Here is a 16292-nt window from a genome sequence, read left to right on the forward strand (position 1 = left end):
CGGCCCATGTTTGGTATAGATGGGGTCATACAAAGCCTACACATGAATTCATCTGTGTGTGTGCCCACCATGCTAAGCCAAGCCGCAGGGAGCACAGACTGGAGGCAACCTGGGCCCACAGGGAAGCCCGGCCTGGCCCCAATGTGCCATCCCCTCTCGCCTAGGCTGAGGGCCAGAAGGGAGGCAGTGCCCAGCAGGAGGTGCCCCTAGTGACCCGCTGGCAGGCAAGGGGCCCTGGAGCTTGGGGCTATGGAGGGACATGGTGGGGAGGCGCTGACTTGGACTGGTTCCAAGAGAGATTCCTCATATGAGAGCTCCCTGTGTCAAGAAGTCACGAACAGGTCTATCTATACCTGATTGGTGTGTTCTATGGGCCCCCCCAGCTCTGATATTCTGGGTTCTAAGGGCCTTCCCAGCCCTGACATCCCATGTTCTAAGGGTCCTCCCAGTCCTGACATCTGGATTCTAAGGGCCCTCCCAGCTCTGACCTCCTGGGTTCTAAGGGCCCTCCCAGCTCTGACCTCCTGGGTTCTAAGGGCTCTCCCAGCTCTGTTATCCTGTGTTCTGTGGGCCCTTCCAGCCCTGACATTGTGTCAATTACTTTTGAGCTCAATATCTTGTGACTGATGAGATTTTAAAGCTGGATGGCATCTTGCAAATTACTTTATAGATTAAGGGGAGTGACTTGCCCAAGAAGACAAAGTTATTCTCTCTATAGCCAGAAGGAAGCAGCTCCCCAATTCCCACCCATAACCTCCTCCCCCAAGAGATGAGGGCCCCCCTCCTTTCACTTCCAGCTTGTTTTATAGACATTCCCAGGCACCCAAAGCATCTGCGCCCGAGATGACAGCTCCCTGGCGGCAGCAAGTGGCGGGTGGGCAAGCGTGGGCGGTCCGTGGGTCCACAGAGTGACTGCTCCATCTGCTCCAGTGGGCTTCCCTGTGCCAGCCAGGTACTTCCCGGGCCTGTAGCACGATTTCTGCTCAGTGCAACTGCAATGACTCATAGTTAGTTGTCATGATACACTAGGGCTGATTTTTTTTTCCCTCAACAGTGGGAGGGGGGTGGAGGAGGGAATGAGGAAGGAGCAAAGTCCTATCCCCCAGACCTACTGACACTCCCCCAGATATCTGGGCACCCAAACTGAGCAAGGGCAGAGGAGGCAGGAGGCCTGAGCTGCCTCTCTGGTCCCAAGGTTACAGCTTCTCACATCCTTCTGTGCCTGGACTCCTTAAGGATGCTGGGAACATTAGGGAAAATTACAGCAAAGTCTTGGAGACCAATGGAGCATAATCTGTTCTCAGCCTAGGAAAAAGGTGATGGACAAGGGGAGGAAGGAGATACCAAACAATAACTGGGGCCCCTTTCTCTAAGGAGTCTGGTAGGATATAGTAAAAAGATAGTAGTGAAATTTTTTTTTAATAAGACACATTGAGTCTTAGCTTTGCCATTCACTAGCTAAATAATGGGGTAGGGGGAGAGAAAGAAAGGGAATAAACATTTATTAAACACCTACTATGTCCCCAGGGACTAATGCTTTATATCTCATCTGAGATAACAAGGTAGGTGCTATTATCCCCAATTTACAATTGGGGAACTGAGGCAGAGATTAAGTGACTTGCCCCACCACACAATGTAAATGTCTGAGGCTGAATTTGAACTCAGGGCTTTCTGACTGCAGGACCATTGTTCTATCCTATCCACTGGGCCATTGGCTGCCTCTTGAATTAAACAAGTGTTCACATTAATAGAGATTAAGGCTCACACATAGAACTTCCCTTACAAAAATCCAGAAAGGTGAGTAGTGTACAGATAAAGAGATTAACGAAACAAGTATACCAAGTTTGGAAGCATTAAGACCTAAGGCTCAGATTCACATCTGACTCAATTAGTTGGATTAATTCCACCTGCTGGCCACTGTACTCTTCAAATATTCTCTTTTGCAACCTCTGCCATCTTGGTAAGTCTCTTGCATCTCCCTGAGTCTCAGTTTCACCACCTGTGAAATGGGTTTTGCTAGATGGCCCCTGAAGTCCCAGACCCAAGAGGCTGTACTGGTCCTAAGTCTCCTGCTTAACCTGTGTCCCCATCTATAAAATGGGGGTGACTACCTCATAGAATGGGTTAAAGGTAGAGGTTTGCACATGATAAGGTGCTACAGATTATTATTGCTAATATTTGCAGGTTCTCTCAAGAATTGTGGGTCATCTGTCAATAAAAAGTTATTTAAAAAAAAAGAAAAGAAAAACCACAAAAAAAAAAGAATTATGGGTAAGATTTTTCTGAGGATAACTGTATAAACATGTATACATATACTGTATTTAACTTATACTTTAACATATTTAACATGTATGGGACTACCTGACAGCTAGGGGAGGGGGTGGGGAGAAGGAGGGGAAAAATTGGAACAGAAGGTTTTGCAAGGATCAATGCTGAAAAATTACCCATGCATATGTTTTGTAAATAAAAAGATATAATAATAATAATAATAAAGAATTGTGGGTAATAGGAAAGTGAGGGTCTCTGTGGAATGCAAGCTTCTTGAGGGCAGGGGACTGCTCATTTTTGTCTTGGGTCCCTTAGCACTGGCACTGATCTGAACGGCATCAGGAGGATTTCTGGGCAGCATGGAGCCAAAGAGCTGCACCCAGGTGCCCCACTGCTTGGCGTGTGCCCAGTGCAGGCCAGAGAGGCCGTCGGAGCCCTCCCCCCTCGGCCTCCTCGGCCTCGCATGGCAGCTTTCTTCCCCAGCCCAGCCGTACCAGAGCCAGGGCTGGACTCGGCGCCAGCTGGGGGGTGACGGGCGGATGGGAGAGGGCGGGGAGCCCTCTCTGCATCAAGCTGGCCCAGGGACACCCTGCATTTTCCCACAGCTAGAGCCCAGGTGCAGAGGGAAGCTTCTGCTCTCGCTGAGCCCAGAGCTGCACAGAAACAGGACATCTGGAATGGGAGCGTTCTTGCAGCCTCTGTCCCCACTCAGGACGGCCATCCGTTCCACAGCCTCGTGATGTCCATCAGGGATAGGAAGGAGGCTGGAAGCCCCTAAATCCTCCCTCTGCACTAACATGAAGAGAAAAGCTTTAAAAAAACAATTGCTGGTGGTTTGGGGTAGATTTTTTTTTGAAGGACACAAACGTTTGCAAAGTTAAGTTCCAAGGCAGTTTCTGGTAAATTGAAAACAGCTTTTTAGCTTTTAAAGTTTACAGTACAAAAAATAATTTTCCCTTCTCTTCCAGGGGGGAAAGGCATTCCACCAACCAGGCGAGATTGTTCTGCACAATCCCTGGGTAATGGATCTGCCCCTAGATAGGAAGGCCCCACCCCCACACCTCTGCCAGCTGTTCGGGAACAAGATGTTCAGAGGTGCGAGCTGAGCTGGGGGACTCAGACCTGGCAAGGAGGCCCCAGCCCTGCCGAAGCGACCGGCGCCCTTTACCCCTCACAGCCTGAAGGATGGCTCTGGGGGGGCTCTCCCAAGGGCTCCCCAGCAAGTACCCCCTCATGAGCCTGACATCAGGACCTGGAGGCCAGGGTCCCCGTCTGGCACCTCTCCCCCGTTTCAGCCCCCCGGGGGCACTAGGCCCACTGCCTGGGAGGGCCCAGCCTGCTGGCACAGGGTCTTGTGTGCGGATGTATGCTTCAGAGCAGGATCCCAGAAGCATTGGTCTTGGAAGAATGTCCATGAATGTCAAACATTCTCAAAAAACATGTAACCAATAAGTTGCGTGTTCTCTGCAGATCAGCGAGGAAGGAGGCAGATCATAAAAGAGGGGGGGCTTGCTTCTCTCTTGCACAGAATATCCCTTCGGTCCATATGGAAGGACAAATGACTTCATGCTTGGTTTGGGGCCTGCCCAGTTTCTCCAACCTCAACCTCCTGGGACCAGGCCAGTCCCCATCTCCTCCCCCGCTGCTTCAGCCACCCCAATCTGAACTCACACCCCCCACCCCACCAGGCCTCTGGAGCCAGAACCGAGCCAGTTCTGGGAAGGGGAGGGAGGGAATCATGCCCCCCTAGACATCCAGTGATGGGCATATGGCGCCATGGGGGGCACCTCTCTCTGGGTCGAGTGGCAAGGAAGAAAAGGGGGGAAGGGGAGGGAAGAGAAAGGATCAGCATGAAAATGAGGAGAGGAATTTTAACAACAGAACATAACCGACATTAGATGAACCTCCAAAAACAAGAGTCTGAAAATAATATTGCCGCCAGAGATTTCACCCTTGGATAAGAATTTTATTTGACTGCATTTTCCAAAAGTTGGCAGAGATCACTCAGGGTGGCTGCAGCTGCATTGCTAGTGCCCCCTAGCCGGGCAGGGGCTCCCGGCCACCTCTCTTTCCATGGCACAGGATCCCCAACATGCTGAGAGGGGAGAGAAAAATAGCTAGGGCCAAGCATTAGCAGACCTTTCGGAGGTCAACGGTGGGGCCGCACAAACCGTAAAAAAAAATAGACACAGGGAGAAAAAACGACTCTTTTAAGACAGGAGGTACCTGCCTACAAAGAGATTTTATCCCTCAAGTATTAGTATCAAAGGAGACATCCAAAATTACCTCAAGAGGATACAAATTTTTATTTAAGTGATATAGGTCCGGCCTTAAGAGCCTTAGCCAACAGAACAGAGATGGCTAATAAATGGGCCGGAATCCTTGTGGGAAGGGAAGTCGGAGACATTCGAGGGATTCCTGTCTACTGCACCACAAGAGAGAAGAAAAAGCTCTTGGGATCCAGGGTCCCGAGTTCAAGTTCTGAGTAGGCAGCTCACTAACCACCTGAATGCACAGGCGATTTCCTTGTTTCCGAATCTCATTTCCCCATCTATAAAATGGGGTTAAAAATACTTGTGCTCACTCAGTGGTCGGTAAAAACGTTGCTTTGCAAACCTTGGAGAGCTATCAAAATGGGGAAATAAATGAAGATGATGAGGATGATGAACAAAAGAGAAATCAATAAGGTTTTGACCGGAAGGGGAGGTGGGAAGGTAACTGAAAGTAAATGGGACACAGGAGAATGAGAGGGTCTCCGGGGCTTGGGAGACAAGCTTCTCCGTTGCTCCCCAATAAGACCCCGTCCAGAACTTACTGGGCAAGTTTAAAAACAGATTCGAACCGATGACCTTTGAGGACTTCGGCCATCTCCAGAGCTGTCTTTGGTTGTTCGTCTGCACTGAGAAAAGTGAGTGAGGAAGGCGGCTCTGAAGCCAGGCAGGGAACCAGGTGCAGGAATGACTTCCTCCGGGAGGGAAGCGACTGCCCCGGGGGACGGGCTCATGACCGCACTCTGCAGAGAGACATCTCCATGCATCTCAGGCATCGGGGGAAAATCACTTATTGAGAGGCAAGAATGCGCTTTCATCATCCATAAACCTCAACTATTTCAGTCTCTTTCTGCTCCTGGAGGTCCGTATGTTATAAAAGTTTTGGTTAAATTTATTTTAGAAACACACGCACAAAGCAACTTGGAATGGAGAGCGGGGGAGAGACAACTTTGGGGAGCCACTCAACACTAATGAAATCATGTCTGGGATCATTCGGAAACAACGGGGCCGAAAAAAAAGGACACAAAGAAGCAAAATAGAAACTAATGGCCTAAAACAAAAGTCGGATGGGGGCTCTCTCATTTGTGACAAACAGAGTGGAGAAATGGTGAGTGGGGGGGGGGGGGGGGGGGAGCAGCCCGCAATGCGATTTTCAGCCATGACACGGTCGGCGCAGTGCCCTGGCAAGGGCTCTCGGCTCCCCCGGCTGCCAGACTCTTAAGACGAGAGGAAGAGGAGGGACCCCGGGGACGGACATCCACACTCCTGACCCCGGCCCTCGCTCTCCCCTGGCCTTTGGCACAGAGAGTTACTGGCAAAGCGAGGCAAGACCCACAGAGCCGTCGCCCGAAGCCACGTGCAGATGGCGAGGCGCGCCCGGGCCCCGGCCCGGGGGCCTCCCAGGGCTATCTCTGCGCAGTGATCTGCGGCAGGAGAACGGGCGCGCAGGCGATGCCCGCAAAGGACTCGGGAAAGTGCATGTCCCTCTCCCACTCGTCCGTCTCCGTGTTGTACACCTGCACGATGCTCGTCACGTTGTTCAGGTGCCAGTTGTAGCCCCCCACGATGTAGATCTTCCTCTCCAGGAGGCAGCAGCCAGCCTCTGACTGGCCGGCCCGCATGGGGCTCACCGTGGTCCACTGGTCGGCCTCGGGCACGTAGTACTCCACGGCCAGCACGTCGAAGCAGCGGTCCACGTGGTCCATCCGGCCCCCGAGGGCGTAGATGCGGCTGCTGGTGCTGACCATGGCGTGCAGGACGCGGGGCTCATTCATGGGGGCCTTGAACTCCCACTGGTCCACTGAGGGGTCGTAGCAGTGCAGGGCTTTCTTGTCCTCCACCGAGATGCCGTAGCCCCCGGAGATGTAGAGCCTCCCGCTGACGGAGGCCCCGGCGTGGCCCCACGTGCGGCGCTTCAGCGAGCACACGTAGGACCACTCGTTCTTCCTGGGGCAGTACTTCTCCACCGAGGCCAGGCTCCCGGCCCGGTTGCGCCCGCCCGTGGCGTACATCATCCCGCACAGCACGTTGAGCTGGAACTGGATCCGGCTCTCCTGCATGGCCTGGATGCGGAGCCACTGGTTGAGGTGGGGGTCGTAGCGGTAGCAGATGTCCACGGCGCCCTCGCCGCTGCGGTACTGCAGGTGCTGGCCCCCGACCACGTACACGAAGTTGTCCAGCACGGCCACGCAGGTGTGGCTGCAGCCCACCTCCATCTCCGTCAGCTCTTTGAACTGGCGGCAACCGGGCTCGGGCAGGTGGTACACCTTGCCGCTGACCGTGCGGTCGTTGTCCGTGTAGGGCGTGCCCCCGAACGTGATGAGGGAGAGCACGTCTGAGCGGATGCTGGTGCGCGGGGACTGCATCTCGTGCTGCCGGAAGGGCAGGATCTGGTAGTTAAAGGCCTCCAGCAGGTACTGGCGGCAAAGCACGTCCTCCACCATGATGTCCAGGGTCTGGACGCTGTCCACCAGCTCCGAGGACTTCATGAGCGGGAAGCGGATGTGGCAGAGCACCTGGCTGGCGCCCGGCCGGCGCGTGGGATCGTACTGTAGCCAGCGGATGGCTGCGCGGAACAGGTCGATCTCGCTGCAGCTCTTCAGCTTGTTGCTCTGCAGGAAAAAGACCAGGCGCTCCAGCGGCAGGTGCAGGAAGTCCTCCTCCTCCGAGATCTGCAGGAAGTGCCGGAAGGTGAAAGCGTCCACCGACTCCTTCAGGGAGGCCAGGCTGAAGGTGGTGGCCATCTGGCCGATGTTGAGGCAGGTCTCCACGCTCATGGCCGACTTCAGGAACTCCTCGCAGAGCTCCACCACGGGCACCATCTGCAGGAAGACCGCGGCGCCCAGGACGTCCTGGATGCAGTCCAGGTCGAGGGTCACTTCGGCACTGTAGGCAAAGTCGATAATGTGCTTCAGGCCCTTGGCCGACACCCCCTTCAGCTCGATGATGTCCTGGCTGGCTTCTCGCATCCCGCCTGTGAACATCGCCCTGGAGGTCAGAAACAAAGAGCGGTTTGGTCGGTCTCCACTCACCCGACAGGCTCAGGCCCGAGGCCCCGAGGAAGGCCCGGGGCAAGAGAGCGGGAACCTGGCGGGAGCACCTGCCCCAAACCCTGCGGGCCCAGCCTGAGGCACTCCACTCCAGGCCTGTTAATTATTAAACGGCCACTCCCGACACTCTGCTGCAGCTGGAGGAAGAGGCTTCCAAATACCCTCCGGAAGCGGCCGTTCCAACTCGGCTCGAGATCCAGAGTTATGGAAAGTAGCCCCACGGGCCCGGGATGGCCCAGCTCACCAGAACCAGAAACAGCTCAGGGAGCGGCCCCTGCCAGCTATCTATCATCCAGGACCCGCCAGGGTCTTTCCGAACTCTCCCTAACAGCCTCCAGAAAGGCAAGGCAGGGGCTCATTCTTTCATCCGAACAGCCTCCAACATCAGGGACTTTGCAGAGAGTAGGCAGGGGACTGAGCTGTCAGAAAGGGTCCCTGAAAGGGAGGGCCCTCCTGTGACCAGTGAATTCCTCACCCCCAGCCCGGCCCCACTGGGCCTCAGGAGATTGGCAGATTCCTAAATTGGGGCAGTGTATGAGCAGACACCCAATGATCATTTGCCAAAGGGACATCAGAAGATGGAATCAAAGGCAATGTGGTCCAGTGGCATGAGCCCTAATCCCCAGCAGTGAGAGCTGAGTGCAAACCTTGCCTCTGACGCTTAATGCCTTGTGAGCCTGGAATAAAATCAAGAAAATGCAGGGGACTGAATGCAGAGCTTGTTTGGTTTCTCTCTGCTGTAGCCTAGCACTGTGCTTCATGCACAGAAGGCAATAAATGGACACTTTCTCAAGCCCCAATGACTCTGAATCTCAGTTTCCTGACCTGTAAAAGGGGGACAATAATATCCATATGATTTCCCTCCAAGGGACAGGAGAAGGGAAGAGGGAAAAGAGGGGGAAGAAGAGGAGGGGGAAAAGAGGGAAGAAGGGGATGAGAAGGGAGAAAGGGAAGGATAAGGAGGGATCCTTGGCTCCAAGGTCACTTTCTCTAGAGCAGCTCCCCTGATCCATCCCATGAATGCCAACCCACCTCTTCAGGCCCAACACTACACATAGGTAGGGATTGTTATGTTGTGTGTAAAGAAAGCCTTATGAGCTAGTGCCTTAATTCCATGAGGGCAAAGACTACCACGGATCTCACTCTAGGAGTCAGCAGAGTGCCCTGTATGAATGTAGAAGGCATCTCAGAATTGTCTGTGGTGTAACAACAGCAAGGTTTTGTGAGGATCAACTAAGAGAGTCTTAGCTCTTCTTGGCAGTGCAGCAATCCAACACAATTCCAATAGACTTGGGATGGAAAATGCCATTCGCCCCTAGAGGAAAACTATGGAGAGTGAAGCATACTATTTTCACCTTCACTTTGGCTTGCATTTTCTTTCTTGTGGTTTTTCCCTTTTGTTCTGATTTTTCTTTCACAAAATGACTAATATGGAAATAAATGTAAAATGATTGTACATGTATAACCTATATCAGATTGCCTGCTCTCCTGGGGAGGGGAAGTAAGGGAAGAAGGGGGGGAAATGTGGAACTCAAAATCTTACAGAAATAAATATTAAAGACTAATTTTTAGATGTAATTGGAGAAAAATACTATTAATTAAAAAAGAGAAATGTCTGTGGTATTTGTATTCTCAGAATGCCTCTGGTCTAGGCACCTGCCACACAAATGAGAACTTAGTAAACATCCCAAACAAACATTTCTGAGCTTTCTAAGCTGTTCTAAGCTTGAGAGTCTGGAGAGAAGCCATGAGTGCCAATTAATAGCACAAAAAAAGAGATTTGGGGAGCACTGAGTCCCAGAGATGGGGCTGAGCTAATCTGGACCAAACACCAACCTTCAATCTGGAAATGTGACTCCTGCAGCACCCAAGAAGTGGAGAGAGCCCAGAGCTTTCCCACAGGCACCAATGGAAGTGATTACTGCCAGAAGACACAAGACACCCAAGACAATTCAAGAACTGTCCCCAACACTGTCAGAGAGAGCACAAGGCTACAAAATAATGGCCAAATCCTCCCCATTAGGCCATTTGTGGCCTCTAGAAGTGGAGATGATTAAGTTGAAAAGGGTCAGGCCAGTTCACCATCCATTTAGAAGGTAAGCAATATGATATCAATTATATAGGAGAAGACGTGCAGAACATATTTTCATATAAGCCATATTTTAAAAAGGGGGGGGGGAAGATGGAAGGAAGGAAGTTTGGATGGAAAGAAGGAAGGAAGGGAGAGAGGGAGGGAGGGAGGAAGGAAGGAAGGGAGGGAGGGAGGGAGGGAGGAAAGGAGGGAGGAAGAGAGGAAAGGAGAGAAGGAAGAGAGGAAAGGAGAGAAGGAAGGAGGGAAGGAAAGAGGGAGGGAGGGAGGAAGGGCCAGAAATGACAACAACAACAACAAAAAGGTGGCTAAGCTCTATCTTTCAGGAGGAGAGTCAGTCTTTTCTCCTTTGCTGGTCTCACCTGAAATAGTCACTGCAGGCAGCCAAGACCACCTTGTGGACTTGAAATGCCTCATTGTTGATGGTGAGGATGACATCCAGGAGCTGGCCCTGGGCTCTGAGGGTGGCGAGTCCCTGCAAGAGGGTTGTGCTGTGGCCAGGAGCAGAGAAGGTGCATTTGAGGGCCCCATTCTTATCAGCCATGCTGCATAGAAGGAAAAAACAGGAAAGAAAAGTCTTCAGAAATCCCACCCAGGATTCTCAGGAACCTGATGGCCCAAGGAGCTCTGAAAGACAGAGCAGTTTAGGGAAAGCAAGAAAAAAATCATGTTAGACTCTTCCCAATGCCCCTTATCAATCCTCACATCCAGGGCCTCCCATTTGGAAGACTGCTTATATCCCTTGGACTCTTAAACAGCCAAAACTTAGTGTTTTAATGTCTCCAGAGTCATTTCTGCTCTATACCTGTTCCTTCACCCACAGTTCCAGCCTTTACAAAATACTGCCTGTTGGGGAGAGAGAAGAGTAGGAAAAAACCCCTCTGAAGTTTCATAAATTCAAAATCTCTAGGCAGTCACTGAACAATGAGGCTTTGTGCCAAGTCTCTTGCCCTATATAGGTCTGAATTTTCTCATCTATAAAATGAACAAGTTAGACTGAGTGATTCCTTACTTAGATGTTAAGATTCTGTGATATTAAATTTGAAGATCTTACCTAAACTCTGACATCTGCATTCTAAGAGTCTTTCTAGTTCAAACATTTTATATTTTAAGGACCCTCCCAGTGACATTCTGAGTTCTAAGGACCCTCCCAGCTCTGACCTCCTGGGTTCTAAGGGCCTTCCCACCTCTGACATCCTGGGTTCTAAGGGTCCTCCTAGCTCTGACATCCTGGGTTCTAAGGACCCTCCCAACTCTAACACACTATGTTCTAAGGACCCTCCCAGCTCTGACATCCTGGGTTCTAAGGACCCTCCCAGCTCTAACACACTATGTTCTAAGGACTCTCCTAGCTCTGGCATCCTGTGTGTTACATTCTAAGAGTCCTCTGAGCCTTGAAATTTGTCTGGTATTCTAGGTTTTCTGCTATAAAGTCCCCTTTAGCTCTAACAGTCTGTATTCTGTTCTAAAGTTCTTTCCAGATCTGAAATCTGAGGCTTCTTCTAGGAAGAACTCCCACAACATCTTCAAGCTAGGAGACTTAGGCCATCCTATTTTCTGTCCCACACATCAACGGGAAGTCCTCCCCCAAGCCTGTCTAGGTTAGCACGCCTGCCCCACTCCCTTCAACCATAGAGCCACCTACGCAAATGAATCCTCTCCATTAAGCTGCTCTTTGCACTTTGGCCAATAATTCCCAAATTAATTTCCCTGATGTGGTGCTATTTCCATTAAGGCTGAGCACTTCACATAGCAATTTCCATCTTCAACTGCACTTGACCAAAAGCCATAAATTGCCCCAGTGTCTTTTCAGGAGAATTAAACTGACAAGACTGTCATATCCACCACATGCCTTGGAAGGGGAGCCTGTCAACAGCTAAACCAAGCCCTCCAGGAGAACAGAGATCAGTGGCTTTCTAATAATAATAATCACAGCCCCCACAGGCAGTGGGAAGGTAGCACAAAAGAGTGCTTTGCCTCTGAAAAGTGCTGGATCGCCCCCAATTTCAAGATGAGGAAATTGAGAAGGGAATGAGCCCTTGCCCAAAGTTATACAGCAAATTCATGCCTGAAAATCCACCCCAAGCTGAAGACTCAAACCCGAGGCTCATTATTCCCAGCACAACGCTCATGTACAATCAAACGTAAGAAAGCATTCATTGCCCACAGAGAGTCTTACGGTAGCCACCTCATTTAATAAGGAATTGAATTTTAAAGCCTTAGAGGTGAGATCTCTTTATAACTAGGAGAAGGAACACTTTTTTTCTTTTCTTTTTTAAAAAATTAAATCAATTCCATCTGCTGGAAAAGACCTTTAGCCTTAGTGGCCCACCCCCTCCCTCAAGAAATCAAGGAAGTAGCTGCTAGAAAATGTGTTCCTAAAAATGTAAACCTTTCTCTCCCTATTTCATTTTTAAAGCAAAAATTTTTTTAAAGTATATACCCCACACTTCTGGTCTCTCCCCCTCTCCAATCCATCCTATATTCAATGTATTCTGACTGGAAAAAGATCTTTAGCTCTTAATGGACCATCCTTCTCACACACACACACACACACACACACACACACACACACACTCCAGAAATCAAGGAAGGAAGTAGCTACTAGAAAATGTGTTCCTAAAAATGTAAATATTTCATTGGAACAAGAGGTTTGGCAATTGTTAATGCTGTAAAGTTACCCATGCATATATCCTGTAAATAAAAGGCTATTAAATAAAAAAAATGTAAATATTTCTCTCTATATTTGATTTTTAAAGCCAAATTAAAAAAAAAGTATGGACTCCACATTTCTGGTCTCTCCCTTCTCCAATCCATCCTCTATTCAAAAGCCAGATTATTCTAAGGCTAATGGTCTAGCTCATAATGCCCTCACTCAAACATCTTTAAGGGCTCCCTATTTCCTATAGCATAAAATAAGAGCTTCATATCCTGGTATTTCATGTTTTTTCACAAGGGCCAAAAATGGTTTCCTAGTTGCTTTTGGAACTCAACATGCCTTTCTTTTCTTTCTTTAGTGTTTAAAAATGCTTTAAAAAATTTCTGAACTTAGCAAATACCAAGAAATGAGCATTTTTATCTACAAAGAACAGAAAAAGAGGTCGGCATCAGCACCAAGAGAGCATGCTTGTCTCTCTAAGCACAGTAAATTCAACACATCATTTTCAAAGCTGTCCTAAATCATCAGGGTTTCTTCCTGACTTTCTGCCCATTCTCTTCTGGACATCTTTGAAAATCAGCTTGTCATTTCCCACCTCGAATGTTCAGACAAGCCTTTTCCCGAGAGGCTGAAAATGTACTACTCTTTACTACTAAAGATGTACTCCATCTTTACAAAGATGGAGATCTTTGACTCAGAAACTCTGATCTCTTTTTAAAGCTTACTTTCTCTATGACCATTTCCCAGGTCTCCCTCCTCAAATTCCTTAAATTCACTCTATCCTTGTACCTTTGTCTCTCTGGGACAGAGTAAGTTACCCAAGAATAGGATCTTTTTCTGAAATCCGTGTCTTCCAAGATTTAACCCAATGCTTGGTATACACACAGCAGTTAATGTTTGTTAAATTGAACTGAATCTTTCATGGAGTGGAGGGAACTTAAGGTTCTGCTAATATGCACAGCACTACATCAGGTGTCTGAGATATAAAAAAGAAAATCAACACTGTCCCTTCCCTCAAGGTACTTACAGTCTAGTGGGAGGAGAGGAGATAAGGGTTATAAATAACATATAGAAATAACTCTAATGCAAGTTAGAAAATGGGTAGTTCAAGTGATGAATTAAAGTCTCCAGACCCAAACAAACTGCTTCTTCCCCTGATTAAAGATCTGGAAGATATGATTCCGATGCTTTTGAAATATCTTGGAGAACACAAGTAATACAGAAGGTCTGGAAAAGGAAAATGTCCCAGTCTTCAAAACCGGGGAACAAAGCATTGTCACCAAACCTCCTTTGGTTCAAAGATTAGAAATATCACTTCCAATTCCTAGCAAAATTCTAGGGCATGTTACTCAAACAAAGGTTTATGGACCATTAGGAAAGGAAGCATCAATCTCAAGGAATGAGTACAATCTCCTCAGAAACAAGTCATACCAGACTAAGCCACTTACTTCCTTTTTAGACAGGGCGAATAGGGAAATCAAGGGAGTCCTGTAGTTATAGTTTATCTAGATTTTGACCAAGTATTTCATGGTCTTTCAGGGCATTTTTATGAGGAAAATGGAGAGATTTGGCTCAAGGAAAGTATGACATGACAGCCCTAGGACTGCTTGAATGAGCACTCAGATGCAAAATATAGTCCATATTGTCAATATCATTTGGAAGAAAGTCTCTGGAAATCCCTAGTAATCTGTCCACAGTCCTATACTGGTAATTCATTTTGTTACTGTTTTTTAAAGACATACTTATTAAATTTCCTGTAACAAAAATATTGTCCCAAATTACCAGACAGGACTGAAAAAGCCTAAACAAAACTTACATAAACATAAAAGTCTAATCAAAACATAAAAAGGGATAGCTGTCATATTACATAAGTTAGGATCAACTGAGCTCAATAGGCTACAACACTGAATAGCATTAAATCAGATAACACTTAATACAGATAAATGTAAAGTTCTACACTTGGTTTCAAAAAATCAATGTCAGAAGTACAAAATGGCAGAGAAGTGGTCAGACCAACAGTTTGTCTGAAAGAGATTTGGGTGTTTGAATAAATTTCTGACTAACTACAAGTAATGCAAAGTTAATGAGGTTTTTGGTGCCAAAATTGAGGAAGGGGACAAGTCCTCTTGACTTCTACCCTGGTTGGAAGACACAGGATCACAGGCCTAAAGCTGGTTGCTCCTCAGAGGCCATATAGTCTGATGTCTTCATTCTGAGGCAACAGAGGGATGAAATCACCTGGCCAAGGTCACAAAGGCAGTTAAGCTGTAACATTGCAGAGATTCAAATCCAGGTCCTCTAACTCTAAGCCCCAGGTTTTCATCTTTAGAGATTTGTTTGCCATGTTTTGGGAAAAACATCCCAGTGAAAGATAACCAGGATAGTGACAGGCTTCAAGATGATGCCATAGAAGGATTGGTCATCAGAACAAGGGATAATCAACCTGGGTAAAAAAAAAAAAAAAAAAAAAAAAAAAAAAAAAGAGATTTAATTTAATTTTATTTTTTATTGAAGTTTTTATTTTCAAAACATATGCAAGGATAATTTTTCACCATAAACTCTTGAAAAGCCTTGTGTTCCAATTTCTCTCCCCCAGGGCAAGGAATTCAATATATGTTAAACATGGTAAAAAAAAATGCAAATCCAATAGAGGCATATGTATTTATATAATTATCTTGCTGCACAAAAAAATCAGATCAAAAAGGGAAAAAAAGGAAAAAAAGAAGTGAAAATGCTATGTTGTGATCTATACTCATTTACCACAGTTATCTCTCTGTGTGTAGATGACTCTCATCATCACAAGATCATTGGAACTCATCTCATTGTTGGGAGGGAGGGAGGGAAGGTAGAAAGGAGGGAGGAAGGAAGAGAGGGAAGGAAGAAGAAAGGAAGGAAGGAAGGAAGGAAGGAAGGAAGGAAGGAAGGAAGGAAGGAAGGAAGGAAGGAAGGAAGGAAGGAAGGAAGGAAGGAAAGAAGGGAGGGAGGGAGGAAGGAGGAGGGAGGGAGGAAGGAAGGAAGGAAGGAAGGAAGGGAGGGAGGGAGGGAGGGAGATCTAATTCTAGGTGTGAGGACATGACAGCTTTTTTTTAAGAATTAAAGGGATAACAAGGGATAGTTGTTCAACCCAAAAAAATATAACTAGGAGCAATGGGTGGAGCTTATAAAAAAGCAGGTTTGTGTTTGAGGCAATGAGAGCTTAATAATGAGAGCTGTGCAAGAATAGGATGAGATTACAAGGAAGTAACACAATGTTTGTCTTCTACAGAGTTCTTCCGGCTAAGATGGGATGCCAACTTGCTTAGGCGTTATAGGAGTCATTCCAGGAGGGGGTGCCCAGGTTGAACTGGGGCTTTGCGACCCTTTCCAACTTCCATCCTCTGTCTTAGACTGTTCTAAGTGAGGCAGAGGACAAATTCAGTGAACTAAAAGATTCAAAGAAAGAGAGCAGTACTTCTAAGTGCCGAAGTCTTGCTAGAGATAAATGTCATTAGCTAGGTGAAGGATATCAACAGATCTTTTCCAGATGGTCTCCCCACCCCCAGTTCATTTCCCAAAGACAGAGCTGCAGAAGTTACCTGTCCATGGAGCCCCCAGTCATTCAGATGCAAAGGACCACAGATCCAGAGGTGGAAGGGATGGACATATTTAAATCCAACAATAAAGATTTAGTAAGCCCTTCCTATGTGCTGGACACTGTTCTATAGGACACAGAGAAAACAATCAAGTCTCATAGGATAGGAGACAACTTGTCCTTTTAGTCATGATAAAAAACTAGGGGCAGTTATGGGGAACCCGGTCTGAAGTCAGGAAACCTCTTCTTCCGGAGTTCAAATCTGACTTCAGGCACTTAGTACCTAGGCAGCTACTTTATCTGTTTGCCTCAGACTCCACTGCCTTTAAACAAGGGAAATGGCAACACCTTTGCCAAGATATTGTCACAAAGTATCAGACACGAC

General features: G+C 47.9%; 1 protein-coding gene across 1 annotated transcript in view; it reads right to left on the bottom strand.

Annotated features, from left to right (window-relative positions):
- Window positions 1-2452: 2452 nt before the first annotated feature.
- Window positions 2453-16292, bottom strand: part of KLHL26 (kelch like family member 26) — a 45351-nt gene continuing 31511 nt past the window's right edge. Inside the window, 2 exon segments of the mRNA XM_031948186.1 lie at window positions 2453-7526; window positions 10040-10222. Coding sequence (XP_031804046.1) covers window positions 5945-7526; window positions 10040-10222 — 1765 coding nt within the window. The 3' untranslated portion in view covers window positions 2453-5944.

The sequence above is a fragment of the Sarcophilus harrisii genome, chromosome 1, assembly GCF_902635505.1.
Source record: "Sarcophilus harrisii chromosome 1, mSarHar1.11, whole genome shotgun sequence".
Lineage (NCBI taxonomy): Eukaryota > Metazoa > Chordata > Mammalia > Dasyuromorphia > Dasyuridae > Sarcophilus > Sarcophilus harrisii.